Source organism: Phocoena sinus, chromosome 15 (assembly GCF_008692025.1).
Source record: "Phocoena sinus isolate mPhoSin1 chromosome 15, mPhoSin1.pri, whole genome shotgun sequence".
Lineage (NCBI taxonomy): Eukaryota > Metazoa > Chordata > Mammalia > Artiodactyla > Phocoenidae > Phocoena > Phocoena sinus.
Genome location: NC_045777.1, coordinates 79598213 through 79612640, shown reverse-complemented (window position 1 = coordinate 79612640; position 14428 = coordinate 79598213). Strand labels below are relative to the sequence as shown.

General features: G+C 62.7%; 2 protein-coding genes across 7 annotated transcripts in view; one reads left to right on the top strand and one right to left on the bottom strand.

Moving 5' to 3' along the window:
* The first annotated feature begins 52 nt into the window (after positions 1–52).
* Positions 53–5981, top strand: TMEM120A (transmembrane protein 120A). 2 transcript variants are annotated; one of them, XM_032604908.1, is made up of 12 exons: positions 53–278; positions 1896–2014; positions 2267–2383; positions 4030–4089; positions 4306–4401; positions 4479–4568; positions 4776–4841; positions 4939–5000; positions 5106–5198; positions 5322–5386; positions 5479–5547; positions 5697–5981. In XM_032604908.1, exons 1-12 carry the CDS (start codon positions 198–200, stop codon positions 5733–5735), a joined length of 957 nt encoding a protein of 318 aa, XP_032460799.1. In that variant the 5' UTR covers positions 53–197; the 3' UTR covers positions 5736–5981. The 2 variants fall into 2 exon arrangements, with proteins under 2 accessions (XP_032460799.1, XP_032460798.1); XM_032604907.1 differs by having other exon boundaries at positions 54–278; positions 5622–5981.
* A 152-nt stretch (positions 5982–6133) lies between these two features.
* The window catches only part of LOC116739947 (NADPH--cytochrome P450 reductase), a 59678-nt gene continuing 51383 nt past the window's right edge, over positions 6134–14428 (bottom strand). For 4 of the 5 annotated variants that reach the window (XM_032604904.1, XM_032604901.1, XM_032604903.1 and 1 more), the window contains 12 exons: positions 13008–13157; positions 12402–12526; positions 11916–12005; positions 11451–11549; positions 10306–10422; positions 10081–10199; positions 8061–8242; positions 7755–7904; positions 7137–7407; positions 6904–7049; positions 6743–6828; positions 6134–6642 (listed from right to left, as the gene is read on the bottom strand). In XM_032604904.1, the coding sequence (XP_032460795.1) occupies positions 6498–6642; positions 6743–6828; positions 6904–7049; positions 7137–7407; positions 7755–7904; positions 8061–8242; positions 10081–10199; positions 10306–10422; positions 11451–11549; positions 11916–12005; positions 12402–12526; positions 13008–13157 (1680 nt within the window). In that variant the 3' untranslated portion in view covers positions 6134–6497. The remainder of the gene's footprint in view (positions 6643–6742; positions 6829–6903; positions 7050–7136; positions 7408–7754; positions 7905–8060; positions 8243–10080; positions 10200–10305; positions 10423–11450; positions 11550–11915; positions 12006–12401; positions 12527–13007; positions 13158–14428) is intronic. The other variant, XM_032604902.1, reaches the window with a different exon arrangement.

Genomic DNA, 14428 nt, shown 5'->3' with positions numbered 1-14428 from the left:
GCCCCTGGCCCGGATTGGCTCAGGCAGGGGGCGGGGCCAGCGCGGTCGCCGCTCCAGGCTTTTCCGCATTGGTGGTCGCGGCGGCTCGAGCCCGGAAGCTGACGGGGGCGGAGGCGGCGGAGGCGGAGGCACCTCGAGCCCGCCGGGGTTGCGGCTCTGTCTTCGACTCGGCTCGTCCGGCTCAGGGCACGGCAGCGATGCATCCCCCGCCTCCGGGCCCGTTGGGCGACTGCCTGCGGGACTGGGAGGAGCTCCAGCAGGACTTCCACGGCATCCAGGTAAGTGCTGATGCGGGCCCCCATTGGTTCCGAGCCATGTCTATTTGGCTCTGGGTCAAGGGTCGGTTAGCCCCGGGTCGGGCAGCGGGAGCTCGGGGTCAGGGGTCGGGGACCCTGGTGTCGCTCCCGACGGCGGCGAGACCCCGGGTCCTGGTGTCCTCGGTTGGACCCTCCCCTCGGCCTCAAATGAATGTTCGGCAGCGGGACCTCTTCCCCGCGCGGCCGCCGCGACCCCGGAGTGACCCCACTGACCCAGGCGGACCTCCGGCCTCCCTCTGAGGCCTCGGAAAGAGGCCCCGACTCCGACCCGGTCCCCTTCCAGGAGAGTCCGAGCTGACCGGGGCCAGTCTTGTGTCAGTTACTGAGCAAATGCGCCGCGGGCGCCGGCCGGGCTTATCGGCGAGGAGCGCCTTCCCCGCTCTCGGGCCGCGCGGTCTGGGCTGTGTGTGGCTGGGGAGCAGTCCGGGAGGCAGCCTGGCCTAGGTCGGGGTAAGTGGTGTTTAGGTGAAGTCTCTGGATGGGGGCGGGGCCCATCCAGGGTGAAGGACAGCTCCCACCGAGACAGGACCACGTGGCTGATGCAGAGAGTGAGGGGAAAAGTGGGTGGGCCAGACCCTGCCAAGAGACCTCACGGGCGATGGGGATTGGAATCTGAGACCAGTGGGAAGCCAAGGGAGGAATCGTCTGGATCTGGCTGCTATAGGCCACTGTGCTGTTCTGTGGGAAGGCAGACAGGAGAGTGTGGTGGCTGGGGGTAGGCCGAGGTTGCCCCTCCTGGGCATGAGAAACAAGACCCAGGCAGGGTAGAGCCCAGGTCAGCTGGGCACTTGGTCAGGACTTTGCCTCTCCTGGACTGGTTCCAGCCCTTTCCTGTCCACGTTGAAGCCTGACTGCCCCTGGCCTGGCCAAGCTGCTGCCATTAGTGCTTCCCAGCTTGGTCACCACTGTCCTGGCCTCAGCCCCTGCCTGACTTTCCTCACACTGCTCCTTGCCCCATCTCTAGGCTGTTCCTTCTCAAGACTTACCCATTGGGGCAAAGTGCTCTGGGAAGCCTTGGGTCAAAGGTGTTGGGGGAAGAGTAGAGGAATGGTCTTATAGCAAGAGGTCCAAGGGCTAAAGCCTGATGGCCTTTACTCTGGGAGGAGGATGCTGGGAGTGCCAGAGCAGCAGGTGTCTTGGACAACCTCATCTTCCCCTGCACTTGCAGGCTACCTGGGCAGGAGGATCTGAGCGGGCCAGGGATGGCTTTAGGTAGCCTGCTTGGGCCAGAAGGTAGACCCATGAGCCTAGAATCTGGATTCAGGACAGGCCAGAGAGGGGTGGGAACAACTAGTAGATGGGCTGAGGCTAAGAAAAGCTTCAGAGAACTCCTCTGTTTCTGGGAGAGCGGTACTGTGGGGGCTTCTGGGCTTACAGGGAGACCCCTGCCTCCTTGCCTGCCTTGGAGAGAGAGTACCCTCAGGGAGTTCCCTGGGCTGGCACAGCTGGCCGTCTCTTCTTTCCTGCTGAGACCCTCCCAAGGAGCCCTGGAGGAGTCCATGCCCCACCTCCTTCCCAGCAGGCTCTGGCTCGGGAGCCCGCTAGCCAGCCTGAGCCTTACCCCGACCTGGTTCTCAGGAGACCCACCGGCTGTACCGCCTGAGGCTGGAGGAGCTGACCAAGCTGCAGAACAACTGTACCAGCTCCATCACTCGGCAGAAGCGGCGGCTGCAGGAGCTGGCCCTTGTCCTGAAGAAGTTAGGGCCTGTCCCCATGTCCCCCATGCCCGCCCGTACCTCATCGTACCCGCCCCCATACCCTGTGGCCTCGGACTGCGGGTGCATGTGTCACCCGGGGGGGTGGGGCGCTGGCACTGACTCCCAGATGTCCCTGGGCGTGGCTTCTCCCCTCCCTGGGTTGCCTTTGCTCTCCTGCTGTGCAGGCGTCAGGTGTGATTCACACGTGGGGGTCCCCTGTCCTGACTCTGGCTTCTGTGGCCGCACCTGCAGATGTAAACCCTCCCTCCCGTCAGAGGCCGAGAAAGCTGCGCAGGAGCTGGAGAACCAGATCAAGGAGCGCCAAGGCCTTTTCTTTGATATGGAGGCCTACTTGCCCAAGCAGAACGGGTGAGGTTCCTCCCCCAGCTCAGTTCACAGCCATTTCTGAGAGGGAGGCCTGAAGCGCTGTCCTCCTCTGCTTGGCTTCCTGCACCCGCTCTGGGCTGATCAGTCAGACACAGTCCTAGCTCAGGGACAGACAGTCTGAGTGACAGTGACAGCTCACTGCAATGAGTGCTTTGTGGGGGAAGTATGGGGAATGGGGGGAGCACAGTGAGGGGTACCTAACCACTTGGGAGGTCGGAGAAAGCCTCCTGGAGTAGGTGATGCCCGAGCTGAGTCATAAGGATAAAGAGGAGTGAGCCAGGCAGACACGGGAAGGCGGAAATAGTAGGCGTCACGGCCATAGCTCACAGTAGGAGGTGAGAGGTGGCCATGAGACCAGAGGGGGAGCCAGCCTGCAGAGCTTCCCTCTGGCCCCGTGGGCACGGGAGAGTGACAGGTCAGTCACGCACTTAGATCAGCTGCAGACACAGCAGAGGACACGGCAGAAGCCTAGGCTTAGGGAAAACAATCCCGCAGAGACCCCAGGCAGCAAGACCACCGGGAGAGAGCGTGTTCCAGAAGGCAAGGAAGGGAGGCCCGGCCAGTAGCCTCCGATCAGTCGGCCCGGGGCAGCGTGGGAGGCAGTCAGATGCAATACAGAAGGGGAAATGTTTCCTGGAAGTCAGGGTGACCTTGGAGAGAACCGCTTCACAGGAGCGTAGGGGTGGAAGTTGATACTGGGGATGACAGAAGAGCTGAGGATACAGCCAAGTTTAGGCCTTGCTTCAGAAGCTTGGCTGTGAGTGGAAGGAGAAACTGGCAACGAGAAACCGGTGGCTAGGACTTGGCGTGAGAGTTGAGGAGTGGCTTTTGTTTGAGTGTGTGTGTGTAACTTTGTACATAGGAAAGACTTGAGCATATCTACCTGCTGAGAGGTGGGCCAGCAGAGGGAGGGACCCAGAAGAGGTGCACTGAACAATGGAGGGAAGTCCCTGGGGAGGTGGGAAAGGGTGGGTATAGGCCCTTGTTTTCTGGGATGAGGGGGTGCAGAGATGAGGGTGAGGAGGCAGGCAGGGGAGATGTCACCTGCCCGGACGGAGACAGGATGGAGGATTTGGGAGAGGGTTGGACAAGGCCACTGCTGAGAATGGGAGAGGGAGCCCGTGGCGATGCTGAGAGGCAGCCTGGTCCCAGTCCCCGCTGTGCCCCATAATCTCTTCGCTGCCTCAGGCAAGTCCCTGAACCCCTCTGAGCCTGTGCATACGGCTCGAGTGTGAACAAGAGCCCATGTGGGAACAGCTGCTTAATACGCGACTGTAGCTTTCAGTCACCTCACGGAGTTCCTCTGGCAGAGAAGGACGAGACAAGCTTAGATGGTGGGGTGATGGCAATGCAAGGATTGGCAAGAAAGTGGTTCCGTGTTATGGAGGAGGGCTTGGTGACTCAGCTGGCTCGGGAAGGGAGACCAGGGTCAGGAGGGCCTGGGAGCCTCAGTGAGGGAGAGGGTCCTTGTGGGTGGGAGACTGGGCGCTCAGGGGTCAGAATATAGCCAGGGTTTCCGAGGAGGCCCTTTTGGGTTGGGAGGAGGGTGGTGTGGTCACAGGTGTGGGTTGCTGCGGTGGACTTGGGGCTGAAGGCTACCTCTCCTCACCTGGTGTTCCCTCCCGCAGGTTGTATCTGAGCCTGGTTCTGGGCAATGTCAACGTGACACTCCTGAGCAAGCAGGCTAAGTAATTTGTTGTCGTGGGCGGGGTCTCAACCCTACTCCCCGTCCCCTGCCCCAGGCCCCTTCCAGTCTGCCCCAGCTTCCCCGGCTAAGCTTGGGGTTCAGGGACTGCTCCCCCATGCTGGCCCCATGCCACCACAGCAGTGTGTCCAGAGGCGTGGGTGGGCCCTGCCATCATCCCAGCCTGTCCCATGAGTGTGTACCCCTCGCTCCTCCCCAGGTTTGCCTACAAAGACGAGTACGAGAAGTTCAAGCTCTACCTCACCATCATCCTCATCCTCATCTCCTTCACCTGCCGCTTCCTCCTCAACTCCAGGTGGGTGTCCTGCTGCACGGGGCTGGACCCTGTGCCCTCTCCAGGCTCTGGCACCAACCGTCTGTACCCCTCCCTAGGGTGACAGACGCTGCCTTCAACTTCCTGCTGGTCTGGTATTATTGCACCCTGACCATCCGTGAGAGCATCCTCATCAACAACGGCTCCCGGTGGGCGAGGCCCGGAGCCTGGCTCCTGGGGGTGGGGGTGGGGGAGTGACACTGGAGCTGCCCTAGAAAGCGGGGTGGGGGCGGCGGGTGCCGTGGCCCTCTGAGAAGCGGGAACTGGCTGGGGGACTGGTTTCTTCCCACTTCCTGTCCCGGAGCACTGATCCTGGGGGCTGAGGGGACAGGAGTGACGGTGGCTTCCTGACGCAGGATCAAAGGCTGGTGGGTTTTCCATCATTACGTGTCCACGTTCCTGTCAGGAGTCATGCTGACATGGTGAGTGGCCCAGCTTGGTCCTAGGGTCTCTGGGGGAGCAGGGCAGGGAGAGGTGGCATCCCCGAGCCCTGACCCCTTCCTCTGCTCTCTGCCTTAGGCCCGACGGCCTCATGTACCAGAAGTTCCGGAACCAGTTCCTGTCCTTCTCCATGTACCAGAGTGAGTGTCTCAGAGGTCCTGCTGAGCTTAGGACCGGCCCCCCTAGGAGGGGCGGGAAAGAGACTTGGGACTCCAGCCCAGTCCTGATGTCCCCCCGCCCTCCAGGCTTCGTGCAGTTCCTCCAGTATTACTACCAGAGTGGCTGTCTGTACCGCCTGCGGGCCCTGGGCGAGAGGCACACCATGGACCTCACTGTGGGTGAGTCGGGCGTGGCCGCCCCTCTCTGGAATCCTGACGGGGGAGCTGGAAGGGCAAAGTCCTTTCCTCTTGACCTGGGTCTGAGTGATGGGGTCGTCTCTGTCCTGGTTGTGGTCCCTGCAGAGGGCTTCCAGTCCTGGATGTGGCGGGGCCTCACCTTCCTGCTGCCCTTCCTCTTCTTTGGACACGTAAGTTGTACCTCTGTCCCTGTCCATCGGGCTGTCTGTCCCCGGCTCTGATTCGAGCAGGGACTGTGTGTAAAAACCGCCCTCCCTCCCAGTTCTGGCAGCTTTTCAACGCGCTGACGTTGTTCAACCTGGCCCGGGACCCAGAGTGCAAGGAGTGGCAGGTGAGCTGGGCCCCTGGAGAGGACGCCGGGAGGGCCAGGCCTGGCTTCTGTCCTGACCCCGATTCCTCCCCCAGGTGCTCATGTGTGGCTTCCCCTTCCTCCTCCTCTTCCTCGGCAATTTCTTCACCACCCTGCGGGTTGTACACCAGAAGTTCCACAACCAGCAGCACGGGAGCAAGAAAGAATGAGGCTGGGCCTTCCCTGCCTGCTGGCACAGCTCTCTACGGCACCCCCGGCCTGGAAGGGGCTTCTGAACCCCATGTGTTGAGGGGGTGGGGGCTCCTCTCATCTGGGAGGGTCTGTCTGCTCTTCCCTGGGTTTTGTGGGCTCTGTGGGCCCTGAAGGCGGCGCTGGAGAGGAAGACCCGGGCCTGTGTCCCCGCCTGCGGGAGCCGGGGGCCAGCGGCCTCAATAAAGGGTGAGAGGCTCAGAGTGGCTCGGTGTGTGTCCTCCTGCTGGTAAGACAGGGGTCTGGGGGCTCTGTGCCGCCACAGCATGGGGTCTTGGGGTTCCTGAGGTCTCTCTGGGGTCTGAATTAAGGAGACCCAGGTGGAGGCCCCAGATCTGTGCAAGTAATACCAGGCAAATACAGAAAACAGAACTTTATTCCAAGGGCCAGAGGTTATTAAAAATTATTTACACTCATTGAAAATCACGGGGAGGGGCCAGGCCCCACTCAGCTGAGAGGAGGAGCCCCTCCTGTGCAGCCGCTGAGGGCCCGAGATGTTCACGGAGCGTCAGCCCTTCACCCGTAGCCACGCCCCCTGGGGCTGGCGGGTCCGAGGGTACATCTCAGGCCTGGAGCAGTCTCTGTCAGTCACTGGGCCTGCCTCCTGGGGCAGGGCCAGCAGAACCCACCTAGGCAACTGGCAGAGGGGAGCGAGGAAAGCGATCACGTTGGGGAGCGAGTCTGTAGGGCGTGCGGAGCAGAGCAGGGAGGCCTGGGTGCTCCTAGCTCCACACGTCCAGGGAGTAGCGGCCCTTGGTCATCAGCTTCTTGACATAGTCCACGGCCTGGGCGTGCTCCATGGCCCCCTGCTCGGCCACGATGTCGTAGAAGGTGTTCTGCACGTCCCTCGCCATGTTCCGAGCATCCCTGGGGGCGGGAAGGAGGTGGCACTGGGGGCTGGGCAGGGGCCCCCCTCCCCCCACGGGCAGGTAGGCCCTGTCCCCGCCCCGCCTCTGCCCTCACTCACCCACAGACGTAGATGTGGGCGCCCCCGTCGTGGATCAGCTTCCACAGGTGCTCCCTGTCCCTCTTCAGCAAGTGCTGCACGTAGACCTGGGGGTGGGGGCACCTGTGAGGAGGGCTGGTCACACCACCCTCCGCCCTGCGGGGCCCTGCCCGCGGCCTCACCTTCTGGGGCTGCTCCCGGGAGAAGGCCACGTTGAGCTGGGTGAGGGCGCCGTCCTGGTGGAGCTTGGCCAGCTCCTCGCGGTACAGGTAGTCCTCGTCAGAGCGGCGGCAGCCGTAGTAGAGCAGCGTCTCCCCCACCTCCTTGCCTGGGGCAGCAGCAGTCAGGGGGATGTGGGATGCCGGTCCCGCCCCCGCTGCCCACCCGCCCGCCCGCCCAGGGCCCGTACACTCACCCTGCTGCCTCAGCCAGGCCCGCTCCTGGACGAAGCCTATGAAGGGGGCAACCCCGGTGCCGGGGCCCACCATGATGACAGGCACGGTGGCCTTGAAGGGCAGGCGGAACTGGGACTTGCGCACGAACATGGGCACCAGGGCCCTGCGGCCGTTCTCCCCGGAGGGCTCCTTGGCCCGCAGCCAGCTGGTGGCCACGCCCTTGTTAACGCGGCCAGACTGGGTTTCATACTCCACGGCCACCGCACAGATGTGCACGGAGTTGGGGTGGACCTGGCGGGGCGGCAGGGTCGGAGTAAGCGTGGTGATGCCGGAGGCCCCCTCCCTCCTGCCACCCACCCTACCGCGGGGGTCCCTGCTCAGCGCCTCTTTACACCCTTCGCGGCGCCCAAACCTGTTCAAAGGCCCCTTCCTGGCAGCTCTCCTGACTGGCTCTCGGCACTGGGGCCGGACAGCAGTTTGCAGTCTTACAGTCCAGCCTACTGGACACACAGCCCAGGAGTCTCGAGTGAACTGCCCTGGGCACGGGGGGCAGAGCTGGGGCTGTGGCCCAGGGACCCCAGTCCCTCCAAGGAGCCAACACTACGTCTCCTATAAGCGGGCAGGCCTGGAGCCCACACCTTGGAGGACGAGGCGATGGAGTAGTAGCGGGCCTGGAGACGAGGCAGCAGCTCACACAAGTGGTCGATGGGGGGCCGCAGGGACGAGTAGTCCTGCAGGATGGCCAGGATGTGCCTTCGAGCCTCAACCACCCAGCTCAGGTACAGCTCCTGGGGAGATGCAGACGTAGGTGAGACACGGGGACCTAGGGGACAGGGCTGAAGTGGGGCCCAGGCAGCCTGGGGAATGGCCTGGGGGTGCTGGCTGGGAGCCGCGGTGCAGGGCTGAGGCGGTGGCGGGCGCTGGGGTGTGGGTGGCAGGCCCACCTTGCCCTCGCCCGAGGAGGAGGCCATCTTGCGCAGCTGCTCCTGTTCCGAGGGCTCTGAGGCGTACTGGGCCAGCTCGTAGAGCACGTTGGTGCGGGGCGGGTTGGTGATATCCAGGTAGTAGGTGAGGGCTGTGCGGTAGGAGGTGGGGCAGGGGAACGGGTGCTTCTTGTTGGAGTCTTCTGTAGGTAGAAAGCAGGCAGGGTTCGGGGTTAGTGGCCGCCCCTGGGATGGGCGGGGTGCCACGGGATGGGGTGGGCAAAGCCTCAGGCCTGCTCTCACTAGAAGCAAGACCAGCTCTTTCTGGTCCTTCCTTGACCTTGGGGGCAAAGCCTCGGGCTTCGGCCACCCTCAAGCTTCACGCTGGACAGGTCGTCTTCATCAGAGGCAGGATATTGCCGGGGTAGGCCTGGCAGTCACTGTCCCCACCCAGGAGAATCAGCCCCTTCGGGCACCCTTCCCCTGCCAAGAGCTGCTCAGAGAGAGGGCTGTAGAGGGGGAGCTCCCCAAGTGTGTCCTGCCTGCCTGCGGGCTGGACCTGGTCCACTGTGGTGGGGTGGCGCTCCAGGCTCATGACTGTGCGATGCCAATACCGGGCCTTCAGCTGTGACAGCAGAGCTCCCTCCAGGTCGGTTTTTATGCTTGGACACATGTGGAGGTCTGTGCATGGGTCACCCAAGGGCCAAGCTCTGGGGGCAGCATCCTGTACACTCAGGGGCAGCTGCTGGCACAGACCCCCCCCCCCCACCAGCCCTTGCCAGGGTCCTTCCACTACCACAGTCAACAGGCTGGCTTTACTGACAGCTCCCCACAAGCAGGCTAGAGCTGGACTGGACCCAGGAGCAACTCCATCTCTTAGAGGCATGACTGCAGGGGCGTTTATTCCTGTACACAAATGAGCCCCGTGGAACCGTGAGGCTGCCGAGCCACATGGAGAGGAGAGGGCCTGGCCCAGGACGGCTCAGCCTTTAGGGGTTTGGGTCTATTTTTGGGAGGGGTTTGAACTTGGTACTGAAGTGTGACCTACGTACAGTGTACAAGTCACAGTGCAATGCTTGATGGATTTTCATGAACTGAAAGTCCTCGTGTGCCCAGCACCCACACCAAGCAGCAGGTGTTCCCTGCGCCCAGGCGCCCTCTTGTGTGAGCCCAGAAACCAGGGCTCAGGCCTTGCACTACAGGGGCAGGTGTGGGCACTTCTACAGCCCCACTTCTGCCTCTAGTTGAGCCTCTGCAGCCCTCTCTCTAAGCAGCTCTTGGCAGTGAACGGCTCTTCACAGGGGCCCAGAGTCTCCTGGGGCAGACGGAGCACCAACACCCCTCCTGACCCCCAGCAAGGTCCTGCCTCAGATGGCACAAGAGACATGCCCCCCGGTGCAAGAAAGGCCCGCGCGTGCACTACCGACCGTGAGTGCACTGCCGGCACAATGAGATCTGATACAAATGAGCCCCCTTTCACGCAGCTCCTCTCAAGGCTGACTCGGGAGCTGCTGAGAAGGAGCTGCCCAGGCTCAGGTCACTGAGGACAAGAGTGAGCGGGGCAGGGCCAGGCTGCGCTGGGCCCCAGGTCAGTGGGCAGCCCTGCCCCATGGTAGTGCCCCTTGCACTTTGAGCACCCTGAATGGGCCTGGAGGGCCATCAGGATTGTTGACTCGGATCCCTGGGTTCACAGGTGAGGAGACCCTGGAGCCAGAGAGGGCCTTCAGCAGCCAGTTGTGGCTCTCTTCCCTGTAGGACACGGGCTGGCTCTGTCTCCAGGCACCCACACTCCCTCAAGGGAGTATGGCAGTGAGGGGATGGGGGAACCCCAAAAGGGAGAGTGCCAGACCCTGCAGCTACCTTTTCCCCCAACCCTGAGTTTGTTCTACAACCTGTAACTGGGGTCTTGGTTATGAGGGCTTCTAGGGCACCAGGCTTTAGGCCTAAGCAGAAGTTCAACCTATGGACCTTGCCAAGGGGCCCATTCCCACCAGCCACCTCAGGCCCAGGTAGGTAGGGAGGCCTGGATCCCAGGACTCACCGTCAAGATTGTTCAGGGACATGATAACGTCCAGGTCGGCACCCAGGATCTCGCCGAGCTGGTTGACCAGGGCAGAGTCGTTGGCTGGGTAAACAGCCACGTGGTCTCCAGACTCATACCTGGGGGAGATGCGAGGCTCAGGAGGAGGGTGGGAGACAGCTCTGCACCCGAACAGGAGGCCTGAGTGAAAGGTTTGAGGGGGTGGGGGGCGGCAGCAGCTCATACCTGATTTTGGAGTCTGAGATGTCTAATTCCAGGTGCATGAAGTGTCGCTCGGTTCCCTGGTTCAGCTTCCGGTTGGTGGTGACGACAGCCAAGAAGGGGTTCTTGGCGTCGAAGGGGCTGGGTGGGGAGGGCAGCTCAGTGACTGGCCAGGCCTTCAGTCTGAACCTTCCCACCCCAAGGGACACTTCTGGCCACACAGGACACAGGAAACATCAGAGCTGGCCTCCAAGGGTCACGAGGACACCTCTCCAATTAGGTAGTGGCCTTTCCCAGCCTAATCCACAGCGGTGCTCCTGGCACCCCGCAAGGGGGTAGAACTAGGCTATCAGTGTCCCCACTTACAGACATGGAAACTGAGGCTGGTCCCTAAAAACCTGGGGGACCCTCCACACTCTGCACACGTTGGTGAGCAGAGCACAAGGAGGGCCAGGCCCTTGAAGGTGGCTCCCCAAGATGGAAGGGGCCTGGGTTCCGAGTGACTGTGGGGCAAAGCCCCCTCCGCCCACGTGCCCAGGACTGTACGTGAGCAGGAGAGGCTTTCAGTCTGTGAAGCCACTGAAATGTCGGGCTTTCCGGCCACAGCTGCAGCGGGGCTGCTGGTCTCAAAGCCTGGTGGTTCTAGGAGGTCTTTCCTGGGCGGCTCCAGCAGGATTCTGGGTGGCACCCAGGGGCAAGTCAGGGGCCCCAGAGAAGAACACTATGTTTCTGGACATATGTCCAGACGTCGAGGCAGATTTTTAAGGAAGCGAGCCCTTTTGCCCAAGTTCCACCTAGACCCAGAGCTGAACTCACTGTCCTGGTCCAGGGACTGGTGGGTACCCCCCACCCCAGGGTATTTACAGGGAAAATGAAGTACAAGCTGAGCAAGGGCCAGTCCCCCCAAGGCCACGCCCTGGGCGGAGGGACCGCTGGGAGCGGAGCGGAGGGGTCCCCAGGGCCCCGGGCTCAGAGCAGCCTCCGATCTCTCTCTGCTCCAGGCCTCACGCCCTCCTGTGTGGTGGAGATGGAAACGTAGGTGCCCTCACCCGGGCCCACTCCTGGATGTGGGGGTAAGGAAGCCCCACAGGACAGGGCCTGGGAGGACAGGCCCTGCGGGGACGCACAGGACAGGCAGCTGTCCGGCCCCAGCCACGCTCTCTACTCACGGTTTCTGGTTCTCATAGCTCTTCAGGCGGCCCATTTCGCCCACATACACCTTGGCCGCGTCTATGTCTGTGTGGACCACAAGCTCATACTGGCGAATGCTGCAAAGGGGAGACGCAGGGTGAGGCGGGGGGCGGGAGGAGGCCGGGTCCCAAGGAGGGAGTGAGGCTGTGAGGCGATGGGACGTGCGGCGAGGGCTGCGGGGCCAGACGTGACCCACGAGGAAGGAGACGTGTGAGCATGGGAGACAGATGGGGCCCGCACAGCGTGTCAGCAGGCCCGAGGCTCTGCCCTGAGGAGGCCAGGAAGCCCGCCCTGACTGTCACCTGCAGGCACAGCCCAAGCGCTTGGGCCCGCGCCCCTGCCGCACCCTGACGGAGCCTCCTCCAGCCCCACCACACACGCCAGTCCAGTACCCCCCCTCGGCAAGCAGCACCCGAGGCCCTGGCCCACCTGCACACACTCACCTGGACTCCTCTCCAGTGGCTTCCACCCCTAAGTGCTCGCACACGGCCGGCCAGAACTGCTCTCGCCACGTGATGAAGTCCTCCTCCAGGCTGGGGACAAGAGGGGATGAGCCAGGCTCCAGATGGGGCTGCCGGGAGAGCTCAGACTCTGTCCCATCACCCCTCCAAGCTGGAGGGTTCATTTCACACCAGCCCACCCAGTGACGTAGCCCAGGGCATCAGGAAGTGTCCAGAGGGTCTGCAGTAACCACGGGAGGCCCCATCTGAGCCGGGTGAGCCGGGAGGGTGTGATGAGCACAGAAGGTGGGGACTGGCGATGGGGGGATGGCCTTCCCTCCCCTGTGGTGAGGCGGGTCACGGAGTTGCGCTGACATCATGGCTCTGCCCTCTCCTCCTGTGCCCCGGCCAGCCCTAACCTGTGGCTCCTGACACACGACAGCCCAGGGGGGCGTGCAAGGGCAGGGGCCCTGGAGGGGGGTCACTTACTTCCCGTCGTCGTCGCCCAGCCCCAGATCAAAGATCCGCTGGGCCCCGAGCTGCTCCAGCCGCTTGTCCACATACTTGCCCATGGCGTTGAAGTGCTCATAGGTCTTGTTCCCAAGGCCAAACACCTGTGTGCATGAGGGGCCAGTGGTCAGCGGTCCCCGCCAGACACCTTGCACTGTAAGGCCCCAGAGGCGGCTTGTTTTGGTGACCTGCAGTCCAAGCCCCTCCTCAACCACCTTGGCCTTGACCCTGGCGGCAGCAGGGGGGGTTCACCCTGCCCATTCAAGATTCTCCTTGCCCAGCCGAATCTTGGTCAGCCCACCGCCCTTTTCTTGCCTTCAGTCTCCAGTAGCACATGCTCCCGAGCAAAGTGGGGCTGGGACGTGGGAGGGGGAGCTCTTGGGCCGGGCCCGGGCGCAAGACAGGGTCGCCCCATGAGCGGCCTTCCTGGGATTCCCTGCCACGAGCTCCCTACCAGGCCCTCAGCTCGAAGCCTCTGTCCTGGCACCTGGGCCTGCCCTAGCTGATCAAACGAGGTGAGAACCGGAGGAGTTCCTCTTGGACACGGGGTTCCGGAGGTTGCACAAGCCCACACGGGTGACTCACCGCATACTTGACCCCAGAGAGGTCCACGTCCGTCTCCTGGAGCCAGTCATAGAAGTCCTGGGCATTGTCAGTGGGGTCGCCCTCGCCGTAGGTGGCCATGCAGAACACTGCCAGGGCGTTCTCAATCTCTGACAGGCTGCTCAGGTCGCCCTGGGGAGACAAAGGCAGGGCCAGGCCCAGCAACCAAGACTAAGCCTGCTCCCAACAGGGGTGCAGATGGGCGAGTCAAGGGTTTACGTGGACGGGGTGCATTTCAAGAGCAAAGGGAACAGCAGGTCCAGAAGAGCACAGGTGAGGGCCTGGGGTGTGGACAGAAGTATGCTGGGTTCTAGGCTATGGGCTGGCACTTGGAACACGGTGCCCTGGGCCACCTCCGGAGAACCTCATCACCCCACCAAGCCCCTGGGGCACAGGAGGACCTGGGCTCGCACTGATTCCTAACCAACTGTCCGCCAACCCGAAACCCGGGTCCTAAGACAGATGGGCAGTGGTGCTCGTCCCTAAGACCGAAGGCAGGGGTGTGGAGTAGGTGGGGGATGGTTCGGTTTGGGAGATGGAGTGGCACATGTGGGAAGCAGCTCTAAGGGAAAGTTCATTTATCATGTTGTTGGAGCAGCAAGAGCCCGACATTGCCTCCCCTGCCCGGATGTCTGGCAATGGCCCTTCAGGGGAGAAGCAGGAAGGCAACTCCCTGGGGCATCTTCCCAGGACTACCTGCTCCCTGCCAGCCCTGCCCCTCCTGGGTGCCTAAGGACCACTCCCCACTTCCCTGCCCACTGAGTCCACCTGGGGCCGCTGGCCTGGCTGTCTCAGAAACAGGCAAGCAGACTGCTGGAAGTTTCCTGCCCTTTGGAGAGCCACGACTGGCGAAAGAGCCGATGCGCGGAGGAGAGGTAGCAAGGTGAGCGGGTCCCCACCACCCTCAGAGGCAGGCTGGGTGCAGCTGGGGCCAGGAAGTGGGGACTGCGTCCTGCAGACAGTCCTGTGTTGGCCCGGAGGAGCCACGTGCCAAGGATGGCTGACAGGAGAAGGCTGGGATCCTGCAGCTCCAGATGGGGGCCCTTCCCTCAATTCCTGGGCTCTCTTTGGCCCTCCGCAAGCCCACACATGTGAGTTTACAGCCTCATTTCAAAGCCCAGCTGAAGGGTTCCTGGAGATGGCTCACCCAACATCCTCACTGCCTCTCTGTAGATGAGTTAAGGAAGGCCCTCGGTGGGCGCTCGCTCAGGGTCACACGGGCAGTCAGGGCAGAGCTGCACTAGAGCCCAGACCCCCCCCCCGACGACTCGGTCCAGCTCCCTTGGAACTGCAGTTCTCAGGTGGGGGTTGAGGGGAGATGAGAAACAGTTCCTCTCCTGACTTGCTGAGACCCTTTTCATCTTTTAAGCCACAGCCAATCCACTAGGTGCCCGAGTCCCTTC